General features: G+C 37.7%; 1 protein-coding gene across 3 annotated transcripts in view; it reads right to left on the bottom strand.

Moving 5' to 3' along the window:
• Positions 1 to 8,628: 8,628 nt before the first annotated feature.
• Positions 8,629 to 19,993, bottom strand: part of Oxsr1 (oxidative stress responsive kinase 1) — a 97,493-nt gene continuing 86,128 nt past the window's right edge. For all 3 annotated transcript variants that reach the window (XM_026405793.2, XM_026405802.2, XM_026405810.2), the window contains 6 exons: positions 17,554 to 17,700; positions 16,157 to 16,221; positions 14,361 to 14,413; positions 12,636 to 12,704; positions 11,731 to 11,795; positions 8,629 to 11,331 (listed from right to left, as the gene is read on the bottom strand). In XM_026405793.2, coding sequence (XP_026261578.1) covers positions 11,257 to 11,331; positions 11,731 to 11,795; positions 12,636 to 12,704; positions 14,361 to 14,413; positions 16,157 to 16,221; positions 17,554 to 17,700 — 474 coding nt within the window. In that variant the 3' untranslated portion in view covers positions 8,629 to 11,256. The remainder of the gene's footprint in view (positions 11,332 to 11,730; positions 11,796 to 12,635; positions 12,705 to 14,360; positions 14,414 to 16,156; positions 16,222 to 17,553; positions 17,701 to 19,993) is intronic.

Genomic DNA, 19,993 nt, shown 5'->3' on the forward strand with positions numbered 1-19,993 from the left:
ACAGCCCATATCAAAGTTGTTCCCTGTGATAGGATTTGCTGCTGTGTATAGATAAGATGCAGTTGTGTATATTTAAGTGTTATCTCAACAAAATGGTTGCCCAGCAGAGTTTTCTAGCAATTTGAGATAAGCTGTGCACTTTTGCTAAGTGGCTTTGAAGTTCCTGTCCTGGTTTAACTCTTTCTTTCTTTTCTATTGTTGCCAAGGTAAGCTTTTCTTCTCTGCCTCTCCTCCTTTTTTTGTTACCCCTCTCCCATGGCCTACCCTTAGAAGGGTTTGGGTTTAATGAATTCTGTTCGACTTTCTGTTCCAGTAGCCAGACTCTGTCCCACCTCTCTGACCAGCTATTCTCTCACTATTTCAATTCTGGACTGCAGAGGACTAGAGATTTGCTACCTAACTGCATTCTGCCATCTTGCCCCTTCCTCCAGATTGGGAATTTAAAACCCTGATTGAGATGTTAAAGAATCCAGTTGATAAAATAGCATAAAAAGAACAGAGGGGCAACATAAGCAGAGTTGGAAATTCTAATAAGGAACCAAATTCTAGACATAAACAACAACAACAACAAAAACAAACAAAAAAACATTGTAACAAATGAAAAATGCTTTTTTGAGACAGGGGCTTGCTAAATTGCCCAGGCTGGCATCAGCTTGAAGCAGCTGGGATTATAGCATACGGCTCCACATGGGGCCTGAAGAATGCCTCTAATGGACTTACTGATAGACTAAACATGGCTGAGGAAAGAATCTCTGAGCTTGAGGATATCATTAATAGAAATTTCCCAAATTGAAAAATTAAGTGTGGGGGGTGAAAGGAAATGGGATGGTGTGAGGAGCCAAAACCCAAACCAGAACAGACTATCCAAGAACTGTGGGACAACTACTAAAGGTATAAATATGTGTAATGAGTGAAAGAAGTAATACTTGAAACAACGGTAACTTAGAATTTCCCTATATTAATGTCAAGACACCAAATCACAGATCCAAAGAGCTCAGAGAATACCAAGTAAAATAAATGTCAAAAACAAAACAAATTAAAAAATTCTACTTCTAGGCATATCATTTTCAAACTACAGAAAATCAAAGATAAATTCAGAGAGATGTCAGAGGGAAAACCACACCTTAATTATATAAGAATGAAGATTAAGAATTATATCAGACTTTTCCTCAAAAACTATGCAAGAGTAGAATAGGGCTGGGGTTGTGGCTCAGTGGTAGAGTGCTTGACTCCTATGTGTGAGGCACTGGGTTCAATCTTCAGCACCACATAAAAATAAACAAACAAATAAATAAAAGTATCGCATGCATCTACAACTAAGAAAATATTTTTTTAAAAAAGAAGAAGAGTAGAATAAAATATTTAAGGTGCTGAGAAGGAAAAGCCACCAACTTAGAATCCTATATCCTATAAATTTATCCTCCAAAGATAGGAAAAATTAAGACTGAGGAGAACAAAAATTGAGGGAGTTTGTAAGTAGACCTGCTTTGTAAGAACTGTTAAAAGAAGGTCTTTAGAGAGAAGAAAAATGATATAGGTAAAAAACTCAGAACTCCATAAAGAAAGGAAAAACACTGTAAAATAAATTAAACAAAGGCAAAACAAAAACATTTTTTCTTAGCTGTGATAATAGCAACAAATAATATATGTGTTGTGGGGAAAGGAGGGGGTTATGTATACTTGAGATGAATGACAGCAATGATACAAAGGTTGGGAGTAAAGAAATAGGATCATTTTAAACTGGCACTTTCTGTGAAGCAAAAGAGTTTTTTAAAAGTGTACTTGGGCCGAGCACAGTGGCACACGCCTGTAATCCCAGCAGCTCAGGAGGCTGGGGCAGGAGAATAACAAGTTCAAAGACAGCCCCCACAAAAGTGAGGTTCTAAACAACTAAGTGAGACCCTGTCTCTAAATAAAATACAAAAATAGGCTGGGGATGTGGCTCAGTAGTTAGGTGCCCCTGAGTTTAATCCCCACCCCCCCCAGATAAATAAATAAAAATAAAAGGGTACTTGGGGCTGGGGCTAAGTGGTAGAACATTCGCCTCGCACACACAGGACCCTGGGTTTGATCTTCAGCTCCACATAAAAATAAATAAGTGAAATAAAGGTATTGTGTCCAACTGCAACTAAAAAACATTAAAAAGGGGGGGGGTACTTGGATTAGTTACAAATATATATTGCAAACCATAGTGCAACCACTAATAAAGGCTTTTTAAAAGTAGTATAGTCGGATACACTAAGAGAGAAAATGAAGTCATATGAAAATCTCAATCAAAACCACAAAAGGCAGAAAAAGTTGAAGGCAAAGTACAAAGTACAAAAACATGGGCAAAAAAAAAATAGTAACAAATAAAGTGGATATTAACTCAACTACATCAATAGTTACCCTAATGGTAGTAGTCTGAATACATTAATTAAATAACGAAGAGATTATCAGACCAGATCAAACAAAATAAACACTAAGACCCAACCAAGTGTTTTCTACAAGAAACCCACTTTTAATATAAAGACACATATAGATTAAAAGGGATGAAAAAGATAAACCATTTTAACACTATTAAAAGAAAGTGGGGGGCGGCTGGGGTTGTACTCAGTGGTGGTGTGCTCGCCTAGAACATGTGAGGCACTGGGCTCAATCCTCAGCATCACATTAAAAAAAGGCATTGTGTCCATCTACAAGTTAAATAAATAAATCGATAAATAAATAAACAAATAAATAAATAGAAATAAAGTGGGGAAGTGGGGCTGGCTGTGGTGGCACACACCTGTAATCTCACCTGCTCAGGATGCTGAGGCAGGAGGATCATATGTTTGCTGCCAGCCTGGGCAACTTTATAAGGCTCTGTCTCAAAATAAAAATCTTAAAGAGGGCTCAGTGGTACAGTGCTTGCCTAGCATGTGCAAGGCTCTGGGCTCAAACCCTGTACATGCACACATGTGCATACACTCTCACACACATAGTGGAAGCAGTTGAATTCATTTCAGGCAGAGAAGACTTCAGACCAAGGAAAGTCATCAAGGAAAAAGAGGAGGTATTACATAATGATAAAAGGATCATTACAATGTAAGAAGCTATTACAATCCTTAATTGTATGTGCCTATCAAAACACAGATAAAACTGACCGAAGTGCAAGTAGAAATAGATGAATCTACTATTATATTTGGAGACTTCGATCAACCTTCTATTGAAATGGAAAGATTCAATAGTCAGAAAAATCAGTAGAAGCACAGTGGAACTCAACACCACCACTGATCAACTGGATATAACAGACATCTGTAGATTATTTCAATCAACAATTATAAAGTACATATACTTCTTTAGCTCACATGCAACATTCCCCAAATTTGGGCCACATATGGGCCATATAACATATCTGAACAAATAGAAAAGATTAAAAATCATACAATGTCTGTTCTCAGATCACAATGGAATTAAACTAGAAATCAAAATAGGAAGATAGCTGGAAAATACCATAATATAAACACACCCTTCTAAGTAACACATGGGTAAAATTTTTAAAAAAACTCAAAAAAGAGAAATTTTTTATAATATTTGAACAAAATTAAAAAACATCAAGGGCTGGTGTTGTGGTTCAGTGGTAGAGTGATTGCCTAGCATGTGTGAGGCACTGGGTTCAATTTTCAGCACCACATATAAATAAATAAATAAATAAAATAAAGGTCCATGGACAACCAAAAAATATTAAAAAAGAACACATCAAAATTCTTGGGATACAGAGAAAATAGTGCTTACAGAGAAATATAGCACTAAATACATGTGTGTGTAAAATTAAAAAAAGACCTAAATTAATCAACCATCTAAACTCCCAACCTTAGGAAACTAGAAAAGGAAGAGCAAATTATATCTAAAGTAAACAGAAAAAAATGAAATAATAAAAAATAAATCAATGAAATTGAAAACAGGAAAATCAGAGATCAAAAGCTGGTTCTTTGGAAAGATCAACAAATTGGTAAGCATCTACAGACTAATTGAGAAAAAAAAGTTAGAAATTGCTAACATCAGAAATAAGAAAGTGGACATCACTATAGATCCCACAAACATGAGAAAGATAATAAAGAAATACCATGAGCAACTCTATGTCCACAAATTTGATAACCTAGATAAAAGAGACCAATCCCTTCAAAAAATACTATCTGTTAAGACCCATACAAAAATGGACAATTTAAGCTAGGCACAGTGGTACATGCCTGTATTCCCAGCTACTTAGAAGGTTGAGGTAGGAGTTGAGCTTGAGTCCAGGAGTTCAGGGTCAGCATGGGCAACATTTGAAATCCTGTCTCTTGATAATATTCAAAATAATAGAAAATTAGAATAAGCCCATATCTATTTCTATTTCCATTTCTATTAAAGAAATTAAATCAGTAATAACATCCAAAACAGAAAGCACCAGGCCCAGATGGTTCCACTAGTGAATTCCACCAAACACTGAACGAAATCACAGTAGTTCTCTACAATTTCTTCCAGTAGATAGAAGCAGAGGAAGTACTTATTAATACATTCTATGTGGCCAGCATTACCATAATACCAATACCAAAGACATCAGATGAAAACTACATGGAGCAGTCTCTCTCGTGAACATGAAGGGAAAATCCTCAATGAAATACTGGCAAATTAAGTTCAATAATGTATAGAAAAAACTGTACATCACAATCAAGTGGGACTTACAGGTATATACACTTGAAAATCAATGTGATCCATCCCACTAACAGGCTTAAGAAGGAAAACCATATGATCATGTCAATAGATGGAGAAAAATCATTTGACAAAATCTAACATGCACTCATGATAAAAAATTCGGCAAACCAGGAACAGAGGAGAACTTTTGTCAATTCGGTGAAGAACAAAACCCTTCAGTTAACATCATACTTAATGGTGAAAAACTAGAAGTCTTTCCTCTAAGGTCAGGAATAACACAAGAAGGTCCACTCTCACCACTCCTTTTCCACATTGTACTTGAGTCCTACGTAACGCAGTAATAAAACACAGCAAAATGTATATAAGTTGTATAGTAGTCATCTTGTGTTACTACAACAAAATATGTGAGAAAAGTTACTTGTGAAGAAAAGTTTATTTAGCTCAAGTTTTGGAGGTTCAAGATCAGGTACCCCCACTGCTTTGGAATGCTGGTGAGGAAAGCAGATAGCAATGACAATAGTGTATGGCAGAGCAAGTAGTCCCATCTTAAGTGAGGAAGCAGAGAAGGAGAGAATGGGTTCCCCTTATTCCCTAAAAGGGAAAGTCCCAACCTAAGGACCTCCCACGAGGCCCCATCCTAAGGTCCTATAGCACAGTCACCCCAAGGGCCAATTCTTGATTTTGTACCTTTGAGGACACTCAAATTATACACAAACCAGAGCAGATTGGGGAGGAAAAATAAAACCTTTCTTGACTACAGAGGACACTATTGTTTATATAGAAAACTCACAAGAATAATAGTAATTAAAACTTCTTGGAAGGAGTAGACTATAACAAGGTTTCAGAATACAGGATTAATATACAAAAGTTGATTGCTTCGATATACCAACAAAGAGAAAATGCAATTTGAAATTAAAAGCACAATACCATCAAGGATGAAGCTCAGTGGTAGACCACATCACGCTCAGTATGCATGTGGCCCTGGGTTTGCTCCCCAGCACCACAAAAATAAATTAACAAAACCACCTACACTGGCACCCAACAAAATGAAATGTATGGGCATAAATCTACAAAATATGTAAAAGTTCTGTATTAAAAAATACAAAACTCTAATGAAAGACACCAAAGAGCTAAATAAAAATTCATGGATGGGAAGACAGAATCTCTGACAGCCAAATACAATATGGAATCCTGGACTGAAACTTGGACCAGAAAAAAGAGCAGTAGTGGAGTAACTGAAAACTAGCATTGGGTCTGTAGATTAGTCAGATGGTATCATATCAGTGTAAATGTCCTGATTTTGAAAAACTGTGTGTTGTTATATAAGATGTTTACATTTGGAGAAGCTGGAGGATGGGTATAGGTATATTCTTTGTACTGTTTTTGTATTAGTTTTTTTCTGAGAGTACTTAAAAAGGTACAATTTGAGAAAAGCTCACTGAATACATACTTCACTAAAGATATATAGGTAGCAAAATGAGCATACAAAAAGATCTCAACAACATTATGCATTATGAAATTAGAAATTAAAACGATATACCACTTTGCACCTACTATGGTCAAATCTAAAATACTGATAACACTGAATACTGTCAAGGATATGGAGAATCAGGAACTCTCACTCATTGCTGATGGGAACACAAAATTACAGTCAATTTGGTGGTTTCTTAAAAAATTAAACATACCATTATAATATGATCCTGTAGTCCTGCTCTTTGGTAATTTACCCAAATGAGTTGTAGACTACATAAAAATCTGCACATGGATATTTTCAGATTTATTTACAATTGCTAAAACTTAAAGCAACTGTGATGTCCTTCAGTAGATAAATTGTGGTACAGACAATGGAATCCAGTGCTAAAAAGAGTAAGCAAGCTATGAAAAGACATGGAGGAACTTTGGATGCATATTACTAAGTAAAAGGAGCCAATCTAAAAAGGCTGCATACCGTGTGATGCTAACTATAAGGCAAGGCAAGGATAGTAAAAGGATCAGTACTAGTTTCCAGGGGAGAACCAGGGAAGGGGAGATGAATAAGAATATCACAGAGGACTGTGAAGGCTCTGAAATCATTCTGTGTATTATAATGGTGGCTACATGTTATTACATATTTGTCAAAACCCACAGACTAAATTACATTGAGTGAACCCTAATGTAAACTATTGACCTTGGGTGATAATGATGGGTCAATATAGTTTCTCAATTGTACCAAAGGTAGCACTCTGGTGTGGGATGTTGATAGCAGCTAAGGCTGTTCGTATGTGAAATCTGAGGGTAATTTGAAACTCTCTATACTTTCCATTCAATTTTTTTTTCCAATTCTACTTCTAATTCAGCTGTCAAAGATATCAGTTTAGATTGCAAGCCTTTTTTTATTGTTATATATGACAGCAGAATGTATTATAAATTATAGAGATTAATTTTTCATATCTGTACACAAACTAGAGTCACACCATTCATGTCTTTATACATGTAGTTAGGGTATAAAATCGTGACATTTGCAGGTAAATGAATGGAGTTGGAGAATATAATGCTAAGTGAAGTTAGCCAATCCCCAAAAAACCAAATGCCAAATATTTTCTCTGATATAAGGATACTGATTCATAATGGGGTTGGAGGTGGGGGGGGGAGTATGGGAGGATTAGACAACTCCAGATAGAGCAGAAGGGGAGGAGGGGGCAGGGGGGTAGGGAAGAGGGTGGAATGAGATGGACATCGTTACCCTAAGTACATGTATGAAGACATGAATAGTGTGACTCCATTCAATTTTACTATGAAACCAAAACTGTTCTAAAAAATATAGTCTATTGTAAAAGCAAATGGGGTAAATGATCTGACCCCCAAAGAAGGAACCTTGAACTGTTGCACTGAGCAACCATGCAAGAAGTAAAACCTAGTAAGCTGCTCTAAGCCTGTTTGAAAGAATGGGTAAGTGGAGAGGTCTAATTTACTCTTCCCCCAGCTTCTTATACCTTTTCCCTGTCCCATTAGGGTAATGATGTCCATCTCAATCCACCCTCTTCCCTACCCTCATGCCCTCTCCTCCCCTTCCCCCTTTCTCCCCTTTGATCTAGAGTTTGTCTAATCCTCCCATGTGTCCCCCACCCCCAACCTCATTATAAATCAGCATCCCTATATCAGAGAAAACATTTGGCATTTGGTTTTTTGGGGATTGGCTAACTTCACTTAGCATTATATTCTCCAACTCCATCCATTTACCTGCAAATGCCATGATTTTATACCCTAAGTACCTGTATGAAGACTTGAATGGTGTATACAACCAGAGATATGAAAAATTGAGCTCTATATGTATAATATGAATTGTAACGAACAATACTGAGTTCACTTTTATAACTCACTTGAAAGCAAACAAATCAGCTGCAGGTGATATGGGGCTATAATGCCAGAATCCATAGCCTTCTGCTCTGAAATACTGGGACCCATAAGAAGGCCTACCATGAATCTTGGCCACTTCTCTTGGGAAGGATTACGATCAGGAAGATTCATCTAGTCGTTAGAGGACACGAATACAAAGGAGCCTAGAATCTTACATGGAACTCAACCATTTGGTATCAAAGCTGAGCAGGGGCAGGTTTAGTCCTGCTCAACACTTCCTGAAAGGGAGTTCCAAGGGCTTGACCCTGGCATCTTTCCACTGCCCCGAAGCATGAACAAAAAAAACCAGTGACTCAGAAAAGATCAAAACATAATACAAGAAGTTCCATATCCCAGCTTCTCAGATTTCCTTGGGCAGACCTCATCCTTTCCTTTTGGGGTTTCAGTTTCCTCAACTGTCCGTGGTTTTAAGCAATTCTAGATAATCTATAGGTCAATAGATACATTTTATAGCTTATATGCACTTTGGCATCTGTTTATTACATGAAAAATTGAAGTAATAACTCCACAACCTAGTCCCCACAACTCTCAACCAACAGCCACTGAAGTAAAGGATCCATACAACACAAGGGACAATTTATTCTTTATTGATTAAAAATGAAGAAAACATGCAGTAAAATACAAAGTCAAAAAAAGGGGGAGAAAGTTGAATATTTTACATCTTCCATAATCTAGCATATGTCATAAGGAGGAACCTCCACTTATTGATACACCATTATTCTATCCTCCAGATTATTAAACAGTATCAGCTGGCTCTAAGATTTGGTTTAAAACTTAAGCAAAAACCCCAAACAAATCCATTAGTAATTTAGAAAGACGATACTTTTCACAAATAGCATTGGCACATATTACCTTGTGCTATAGTTAGTCCCTAACTCCAGGGACAGGGGTATTCTGGGGACCTAGTAACAGAGATGCACCCTGAACCACTACTACTGGAAAGGAGTGAGGAGGCTCCCTAGGTCACATGCTATCGCACCTGGGCAGTTTCTGTTCACCTGTTTTCTCAGCATCACTGCACAAGCTGGCAGAGGGAATTCACCACACAACATGCAGAAGAAGAAATAACACTGTCATGGGACTTGGTGTTTGTCTCCTATTTCCCAGCAAGGCAACCAATGAACTGAACAACAAAAAAAGATAAGCCCCAGCCCCCACCTTCTATTGTCATGCCTATCCCACTGCAATTCAAAGCTACTGGTGGGCTAGAGAAAGTGAACAAGGCCACTCACTCCCAGCCTGGGCCATACCACCTCCAAATGAAAAGCTAAAACAGTAATGTCACCCCCACCATGGGTTCATAAATAATTAAATTATAATGGGCTTGTTTGAAATAAAAAAGGACTCTATGGCAAGCAATTAGCCTGTTGTCAAAGAGGACATTGTATCTTTTCCACACCTCATTACCAACTCCCTATTCTTGCTTCTCCATCGCTCACTACCACCATGATGACCACCACCACCACCCCCCAAAAAAGGAAAAGGAAAAGCTAAATATTTTTCCAGCAAGCTGGTCAATCTCTTTTCTCTCTGCTGATTCAGCAAACTCCCTTCTTTTACCAATCATGCTGGGACCTTAAACTTTGGTATCTATTCTTCTAATCTTTCCTCCCAATCCCCATCCCAAATCCAACTCCTCTCACACTCCCCAACATCCACCCCTTTACCAACATGCCTTTACACCTGGAGCAGGTAAAGAAAGCCCATGACTAAAACTACAGATTCAGAACGAATGAAATAAAGGTATATCAAGTCAGTTATGGGGAAAACTTTCAGGTGTGTTCCAAGAGAAAACCAGGTAATCTTGTTCAGACCAACAACATTGGAAAGGGCTCAAGAGATTTTGTGAAAGTCAACTCTCCCTTCTCTGTGGGGCCACAGCCCATTGTTGTATGTCTCTTTAAGGCCAGATCAAGTATCCCATTCATACATAAAACTTGGTAACTTGGCAGGGTTATTAGCAATTAGACAAGTCTGACAATGAAATAGGAAAAAAGAAAACTCAAACCCACTGATTATTCACATATTGCATTATGAGTGCTCTTTTTTAAACCTAAAGAATAATTTATATAACTTCTGTAGAAAATCAAATGAACACTGTCTACTCATAAAACCTAAAGGTCACGGCACATGTGGTTTCATTTTCCATCTTGAGTCAGTTTCAGCGCACAGGGTCCCCCTCCACAGAGTCAGTGCAGGAGAGGGATGGAAGCCAGGCCTCTAGCCCAGTGTGAGTCTTTTATTGCTGTAGTAATCTCAGCCTTTTATACCCACTTCCTCATGACTCAGAGGCCAGGCGCACTGATTTTCATTGGAGGATCGAGGAGCAGTTTTTCTTCAATTTTATTTCTTAAAATTTGAAAATAAATACTTCCCTAGTGATATGAGTTATGATTATTTTTCCTGTTCAAAAACCACCTCTGGCAAAATTTACTTTTACAAGCTATTACTTGATGTTTTCTGCAAAAACAGTCCAAAGTTCCACTTTGAAGGATCTGATGGCTGAAGTTTGACTACAGTCAAATGTTTTGCACCAGCTGAAGTTAAGGCTAGCAACCCTTTCTGGAGGGAGCAATGAAGGGGGTGCCTGAGAGCAGCTTTAGCAAAACACTTAGAGACACCATGAACAAAACAAGAACACAGTTTAGGCTGCCTCCTCTGAGGCTGTGCTTTTTCCTAACAAAGGTTGCTAGAATTCACATCAGATACAAAGAAAAAAACACTAATTAAATTCTCTGGGCTCCAGCTAATCAACTTTTAATTGCTACTTCAGTGGTAGAGATATCCCAAGATGCCCACCTCTGGGCAGGTGTGGGAGAACAGGCAGGACGAGGTTGCCCAATGTAGCTGCTACTTTCCACCTGGGCCATTACTGGAGTAAGGCAAGAATGAGCTGAGCGATCTCCCTCCTGAGCCTTGAGGCACACGGGCCACTTCTCAGATGGCGGAAGAAAGGGGACATGTGCAGCACATTTACTAACGGAACTCTTTGAGGGGATGCTGGCCACTGGTGATCCAACTTTACTTTCCCTGTGGGAAAAAGGGGAATGATGGCAAGAAGAACATAAAGAAAGAATTCTAAAGCTCCTAGCCGGGAGGTTCGTTGCTGGGTTCTTTGGCAGTAGTGGGTTTAGGCCAACAGAAGCAACAGAGATACGCATGTGTGGAATCTCCTTAGGCCGCCTCTTCTGGGGCTGTGTTTTAGCTGATGCTGAGCTGGGCAAATCCTATTAGTTTGCCATCATCAGGAATATCCGAGCCTTCAACACCAGATGCCTGAGGATCAAACAAAATGACAAGCTGTTGCTATTTATAAACAAAATTGCAGTAGCAATTAAAATTGACATGGGACTATGGGAAGGCAGGCAGTGGGTAAAGAGTCCCTGGGACACAAATGGGAGGTTGATGTAGGTGTTTTTTTCCTGAAGACAGGACACACAGCTGAAGTCAGACTGGCTTATAATTTCACTTGAGAACAGTTAAGGGCATGGGGTTAGAGAGTTCTGGAAAGCAGAAAAAAAACTTGGGTGGGATGACGTGGGGGAGAGACAGTTAAAGAGAGAACACTGCCATATTTTAATATTCTCATTATTCGGGGAATATAAAAATCTGGTCTGCAGAGGCTGTTGATGTGTAAATGGTAAGATGGCTTAATAAAGAGAAAGGGATGAATACCAGCTTGAAAGTGACAGATCGATTTGACTGAGGTTCTTCCACAATTTTCTGCAAATTAGCTGCCACTGTAATCATACAAACAGAGAAAAGCAATAAGAAGTTACATAAATCCACTATCAAAAAGGTTAAATGGTGGTTAAGCTTTGTACAATCAAAATGGAAGCAGAAAGATCAATCATTCCTCAAATGAAAGCATCTTTCAAATTCAACCCCAAACTACACAATGAATCTTGAATCACTGGCAAATTAACTTCATTTAAAATTTATCAACTAGCCTGGGAAGGACAGGTATGTTTTGTCCATTAATGGACCAGAAATTCCCAGAATGGAAGTCAACAAAGTATGACCTATGGTCTGGTTTGGTTCTGCCTGCAAACTAAGAATGATTTAAAATGACAGATGACATGTGGCCCACAAAGCTTAAATGATCCATTGTCTGGCTTTTTGAAGGGAAACTATTCACCTTCTCAACCTGATGGTCTTTCCCATCAGTAATGTACCTATAGCTTGTGCTTGTGCCTTTTCCCTTCCTTCTTGCTTTTCTAAATCGCTAATATTTGCTCACCTCTGTGCTCCACAGACTAGATACACCAAAACAGATGAAAAATGACCAAGCTCCTGTTTTGTGACTTTAACTACCACTTTTACCAAAGTATCCCAGAGACCTGGGTGTGTTTTCATCTACTACCACTGGAAGTCACAAAGCAAACTTGAAAGTGGGATATTTCTGCTTGGTAAGGGAAATGTCCTCAGTACCTGTAGTTTCAGCCAAGGCAAGAATCATTTCAAGAATCATCAGACCAAAAGAATCATCAGACCTATTCAGTGGAACACAACCCTGATTTTCTAGGCACTAAATATATAGACAGAGACATAGGGCACAAGGCACAGCACAGTATAGTTACCTATTACTAAATCCCTTCCGTCGACCAGGCCAGCAGAAATGAGTTCCTGAGAGACACCCTCTGCTGTATCTGAAAGGACAAACAAGAAGGCATTCCATTTCTTGTGCACATACATCATTGCTAACACTCAAAGCCAGCATGTGTGACAGCATTGCTTGGACCCAAATGAGCTACTAAGTCCACAAAACCAGGGTCCTGTTCCACTGGCAATGCTCTCAACTGAGAAATTCTCTTAGGTCTGGCTAGAAGGCAGAATTGGTATGAACCAGGTGTCAAGTATCAGCTCATTGTACAGATAACTTTTAAAATGGTGGAATGTAGAGGGTTAAGGCCCATGCCAAAAGAACCTTCAACAGTGACTCTACAGAGCACAATCCTAGACCCAGGCTCTGAGATATGATGTTGAATGTGGAACATCTCAAGTGCTAGTAAAACTTTCTCAAAACCTGAGAGAACAAATTATAATCTCTTCTCTTTTGGTATTATGTTTTAAGTTTTTGTTAAAATCATTTTCTTATTTATCTTGTGGATTTTCTCCTTACCTAGTCATCCAGGTGGTATAATCTGAGCCATGGGTATAAAGAAAAAGTAAAAAAGAAGAAGATAGACTACCCCAATTTATTTCATTTTCAACTGACTCAGTGGTGCTGGTTCCTGAGGGCTGGACACTAAGCCCTGAGTGGGAGTAGGGAGAGCCAATGGGAAGGGGTACATATACTTTCACATGATGACCAGAAGTTTCAATTAATTCCTGAAAATGTGAGTTTTGCATTGCTCTAAAAAAGTCAAACAGATACACCTTAGTACATTTACATCTGTTCTCTTTAATGGCCAGATGTTAATACTGAGACAGCAACTATGGGATGTAAGGAAAGGTAACTGCTAGCTTCTGGCCACTCCTCAAATCAGAACACTGAATAACAACAGCAAAGCAAAACAAAACAAAACAAAACCAACCAACCCTTGCTCTAGAGTGAAGTTCACAATCAGAAACAGTACATGCCAAGGTTCAGTTCTGCCTGAGGAGAAGGGAAAATGGAGGTGACTTCTTCTTTACTACCATAAAGAATGAGCATGTACAGAGAGATAAGAACATGAACTATGAACTCAGATCTTGTTTGAACTTTAGCTACCTCTCTGCAGCTGTGTGACCTTGAACAAGTTACCCTGCCTCTCTCTAATCCTTGACATCATCATCTAGTAAATGGGGATAATAATTTTTCATTAGAAGGCTGTTATAAGAATTTAATGAGCTGGGCTGGGGATGTGGCTCAAGAGGTAGCGCGCTCGCCTAGCGTGCGTGCGGCCCGGGTTCGATCCTCAGCACCACATACAAACGAAGATGTTGTGTCCGCCGAGAACTAAGAAAAAATAAATGAATATTAAAATTCTCTCTCTCTCTCTGTCCCCCTCTCTCTCACTCTCTCTTTAAAAAAAAAAAAAAGAATTTAATGAGCTAATGTAATGTATAGCAAAATACTTGATCCATTGTAAGCAGTAAATAAGAGCTACAGTCATTTACTGTTTGTATTATTACATTAGATTTTCTAAATGAGTTTAGTAGTAAGTAAACTACATTTTATTTCATTCTATTCATTTGACCCCCAAAACCAAGAAATTTTTATCATCTTAAAAAAGCAAAATATATCTAAAAGACAGAAATTTCACACTTGATTAAACAACACATTAGAAGTTAATCTGTTTTTAATGGTTTTGTTGCCTCACCTCTCCCAGGAGTAAATTCAAATCGAATATCATTTAGTTCTTTTTTGGAATTCCTGTGGGGAAAAAACCAGAATTAAATAAAATAAGAATTTGTGAGTTTATGCATAAGAGTCTGCCAATATATATCAGGAAAGCTGTGCCTTGGAAAGATTAGTCTGTTCCCACAAGTTATATGATTTGTCCTGGTGTGCTGACACTTCAGGGCTCAGAGCCAACAATTCAGATTTATACTCTAATTGTCCTAAGCCTTTGAATTTATGTCTCCCATTGAAGAACATAAAAATCTCATACTTTGGGGGAGATTCTTATATGTCCACTCCTACCGTATTTCTTCTAAGATGATGTTATGGTTTGAATAAGTCCCACAAAGTTCACATGCTGAAAACTTAATTACCAATGCACTGAGTTTTGTTTTGTTTTTTTCCCTTTTTCTTTTTCTGTTCTTGGTATTGGGGTTTTAAGACATGGTCTCACTAAGTTGCTTAGGGCCTCGATAAGTTGATAAGACTGGCCTTGAACTTGTGATCCTCTTGCCTCTGCCTCCTGAATCACTGCCCTCATAAGATTGATCAATGTTGTTAAAGCAGGAGTGGGTTCATTATCATGAGTGAATCTGTCATAAAAGTGAGTTTGGCTGCCACTTGGTATCTTGTTCTTCCACCATGGGATGAAATAGCACCAAGGCCTTCACCAAATGTGAGGCTCTCGGAGATATTCTTGCTGCAGCCTCCCAAGCTGCTGGGATTACAGGTGTGTGCCAACAGGGCCCAACATAGTCTGTTCTTAATACATAATTCCTTAGTCTATTCTTTCTGGCAGCTGAATAAATTAAGATAGAAATGTTCAGCACCAGTTTACTGATTTAACTGGTACGGTAAGCACAAACAACATGATATTTAACTTCCAAAAACAGTCTGGAACATTAGTCGTTGAAAGTTCTCTAACGAATTCTATCTGCTTCTATCTCTATTATGATCCTATTGGGAAGACAACTAAGAATTCAGAAGCAGAAGTGGGGTTAGTTAATAGTAATCAGTGGGACTCTTTTTTAAAATGTTATTAATAGTTAAAGAGGGTTTGGGATGTCTCACATGACATTTTTTCAATACTAATTTTTTCAAATACATTTATGAGTAGAAAGAGACCTAACTGGAACAATATAACAGTAATAGCTATTTTGACATGAAAACTTTGGAATCCTAATCCAGAGTTCTTAATCCCCTGGCAGAAGTTGAGGGGTTAGGGGTTGAGGGGTGTTTAAAATGAACAGATTGCTACCCAGGGCACTTACTGCTGAGCAGCCTGCTAGGACCAATCTATACATCCCCACCAGAACTACCAACATTTGCCATATAACAGAGAAACAAACTAGGAATATACTTAGAGGTTTTCCTTTTCATCTTTATTTGATCTACCAATCACAAAGCACTCCCCTTCTGAGTTAGTCAATCCCAGAGTCCATAATGCTTATATAATCACTAAACTTCAGATAAGCCAGTGAGTGCTCCTCCCCTAAAACATTATCAACTACAGACTATACTTTCTAATTCAAACTATGCTGCAAATGTACACATTCGTCACTATTAATGGACAAACTAGGAGGGTATGTGCATCAGTTAGTCACAGCAACTGCTAACTGCCAGGTCCTCACACTTTGCTGTTACTTCTAAGAAAATAATACACCAGCAAATTAACACCTACTGATGCTGGGGGGACACAATCATGGCTTTAGCTATTCTCAGCACAGATTATTCAACACCTACAGGGAACTCACAAAACAGAAAATGTCCTCTTACCTTAATCTTAGTACTAGACTGATTGGGACCTTGGTTTCTTGTGAACCTGCTCCTGAAGACAAAGCCTAAAATGCATTGAAAAGTATAAAGTCATTGCCTGTGAATGTTAAGCATGGAGGTAACTGCAGAGGAATCATCCACTGGCAGCAATTCTCTTCCTCTCCAGCTGAGGTCATTCTGCTCCCTAAGACATTCATTCCCTGCTGTGGCAGGACAGGCACTCCACAGCAGCAACAAAAGCTAAATATCAACCTGTATCAAACATAATTAAATAATTTTCAAACCCAGATGAAATTACATATATTTTATATTTTTCTTGCCCCTGTTCCCCTATACAAAAGTGAAAAATGAGGTTTATCATTTTTTAAAAAATCTGCACCTGTACCATTTGGCAACACACAAGTAGGGCCTAAATCAACTGCCCCTCAGGGATCATTCAACCGAAGCGTTCCAGGTCTTTCTATAGTTAAACTAATCTCTCTGAAAACTGTTTAGCTATCTCCTGTTTAATGGCAGACATAAACTCTAAGTTACTTGTAAAATAATTCTAATCATTAGAACTTTTTTACCCCTATGATGGCAGAAATGGAAAGCTGGAAGGATGAAAGGTTAAAAGAAGTTATCTCCATGATTAACTAGACATGCCCAGTGCACTGGTCTTCAAAGCCAGAACACATGATACATGGCGCTACAAAAGGAGAAATCACAACTTTCATTTCTTTTTCACCTAAACTACTCGGGGTGGGGGACAACTTCTAACAATTAATAAATCGACACAAAACCCTTACTTTAGCAATATAGCATAAGGTCACATATGTACTATCAGAAGTTTCCTGAAGGGAGCATGGGAGTTACACAGCATACTGGGATTCACAGGGAGGACCTCATTCAGCTGCTTTCAGATAAATACAATTTAATGAAGTTTGTGTGTACTTTATTTGAGTTTATACATCACTTAGTTTTAATAAAATCAACTCTCACAAAATTAGTATTTTAAAAAGAGTAATTTAGAAAAACCACGGGCTATAAAAATACTAATAAATGATACAAAACAAAAATGAGCAAAAGAAAACAGTAAAGCAGATGATTCTCCTAGCCCCACCATGAATGCCATCATTTGCAATCTTAAGTTAATAATGATCTAACACACAGCCAATAAGAAATTAGCCAAAGAATTCTGATGTTTCAAAAGTTTTCAAACTTAACATACTGTTGTTTAAGATCCTTATGAACTCTCTTACCTTCGGGTGAATATTCAGAACTATGAAGACATAATTTCTAACTTCTTCCAAAATCTACTAGGACAACAACCTGAGCACATTAGGCTATTTCACATAAATATTTGCTTTTCTAATCTACCAGTACTAGGTGGCCATTAGAAGACATCCCTGCTTTACCTGAGCTGTTTTTGCTGGCTCTGCAGGTGGTGGGAGAGAGACTTGAGTTGGCTGGGTAGACATCTGTCCAGCTGGCTGAGGTAGATGAGCAGAAATCTGTTCTGGAACTTGGAGCAAAGTACCCATGGGATCAGTTGTTGAAAAGAGCTATAATGAAACCATGCATACAGTGCTGTTAACTTGATTGGAAAGAGAAGCAGGTTTACTGACAGTCAAACAGAGCCTTACAGGGTGACATTTTCAAAGCAGTTTTTATGATGTACTGGCTTGACAACACTTCTAAATATACACATCAAACAGAAGTCAAATATTTCTAGGCATTTTAGTTTTTTACCGACTTTCGATACAATTTACGTGCTTTTAGCTTCATCCATTTTAAGTGTATAATTCAAGGGTATTTGCACAGTTTAAAGAACTATACAATCATCACCAAATGCAGTTTTGGAACCCTTTATCACCCCCAAAAGGTTCACAAACCCTTTTAGTAAATTCTTCCACATCTAGCCCTTCACAACCACTGATCTACTTTCAGTCTCTGTAAATTTGCCTTTTTTGGGCATTTTGTGTAAATGGAGCATCTAACAAACAGTGTTTTGTGTAGCTTTTTTCACTCTGTATCATACTTACTAATTTTTTTATTTTTTCAAAATAGTTTGAAATAGTTATAAAGTAAAAAGTTATTTTCTAGGTGTAGTTGGTCACAATGCCTTTATTTTATTTATTTATTTTTATTTGGTGCTGATGATCAAATCCAGGGCCTCGAACGTGCTAGGCGAGCACTCCACTGCTGAGCTACAATCCCAGCCTCTATCATATTTATTTTTAACCACATTTACTTCATCCCCTTCACACAGCAAAACAGCTTCTCCAAAATAAAAAGTTAAGTAGGTAAAGTATTTATATATAAAGTATGTATAGTGTTTCTGTAAGAAATTATTGAAGCTACATTTTTTTACACATGGTGCTTCGATTTAACTGAATTCCCTGAATTCCCCAATACAGTGGTATGAAAAGGGGTAGAACCATAAGGAGGAGGGGCCTAGTGGGAGGTAACTGAATCATGTCTGCCCTTGTGAAGGGATTGATGCTGGTCTTGTTGGAGTGGGTTAGCTTTGTTCAGAGTGGGCTGTTATAAAAGAGACAGCCTGACCCCTCCAGGTCTCTTGCTATGTGATCTCTCATATATATTCCATGTTTCTACCATTGATGCCATCTGCCATGCTACAATACAGCCAGAAGGACCTCACCAGAGGCCCACCAAAGGGGGCCACATCATCTTTAACTTTTAGCTTCTGAAATTATGAGCTAATTAAATCTTTTTTCTTTACAAATTATCCAGCTTTAGGTATTTTGATACAGCAAAATAAAATGTGTTATGACCTGGGGACTTTTATTACATATAAAGAAAGATAATCAACCAATGATTCCTTAACATATCTAAAAATATATTTCAAAAATGGGTGTGAAGCTTTATAACAAACAGACACGAAATAAATTATCTTGCATTTTGAATTATTTCATAAATTTTGATTATGCAATTTTGGGGAAAAACTGTTGTTGAATAAAACAAAATTAAAAATTACAAGTTAGGGGAAAATACCAATGGCAATGACCAAAATTTAGAAATGAAAGAGTAAAAACTTTCAAAAGGCAACAACAGAGGTCTAGTAGCTGATAAAAGTAAAATAAATGAGATCAGAAGTAAAATTTTATATCATTTAATTTCATACATAAGAGGAAGCAAAAAGTTCTTCATTGGTTTCAGAGTTTGACAGAAATATAGCACATTAATATTAGTTGGCCTCAAAGTAGAAGGGGGATTTTCAGGGAAGGGAAGGGGAAGTAGAGGTGCAAGGGAGGTAGAGTGGAAAGAAAGGCAAGGATGACAGAAGGGAAGTTAGGTATGATCAAAGCACAATTATGCATGTATGTAAAAATTACAGTGAAGAACATTAATTTGTAAAATCAATATGTTGATAATTATAGTTAAAAAGATTACTTTTAAAAATGTACTATTTCAAAAGGTTAGCTTCCAAAGTGTATGTACATGTATGTTTATCTATAATAAAGACAAAAAGGATACATATAACAAAGCAATAAGAAGATATACAGAAACTGGGATCCCAGTGCACTGTTAGTGGAAATGTGAAATGGTGGAAGTTCTAATGAAAAATAGTATGGTTGTTCCTTAAAAAATTAAAACATAGAATTACCTCATGATCCAGCAATTCTATTTCTAGATATATACCCAAAAGAATTAAAAGCAAAGTTTTGAACAGATATTTGCATACCCATGTTCATAGCACCATTATGCACAACAGCCAAAAGACAGAGAGGTTCAAGTGTTCACTAAAAGATGAATACACAAAACAGTATATACATACAATGCAGTAATATTTGGCCTTAATATGGAAAGACATTCTGACATATGTTACAACAT

Source organism: Urocitellus parryii, chromosome 3 (genome assembly GCF_045843805.1).
Source record: "Urocitellus parryii isolate mUroPar1 chromosome 3, mUroPar1.hap1, whole genome shotgun sequence".
NCBI classification, from domain to species: domain Eukaryota; kingdom Metazoa; phylum Chordata; class Mammalia; order Rodentia; family Sciuridae; genus Urocitellus; species Urocitellus parryii.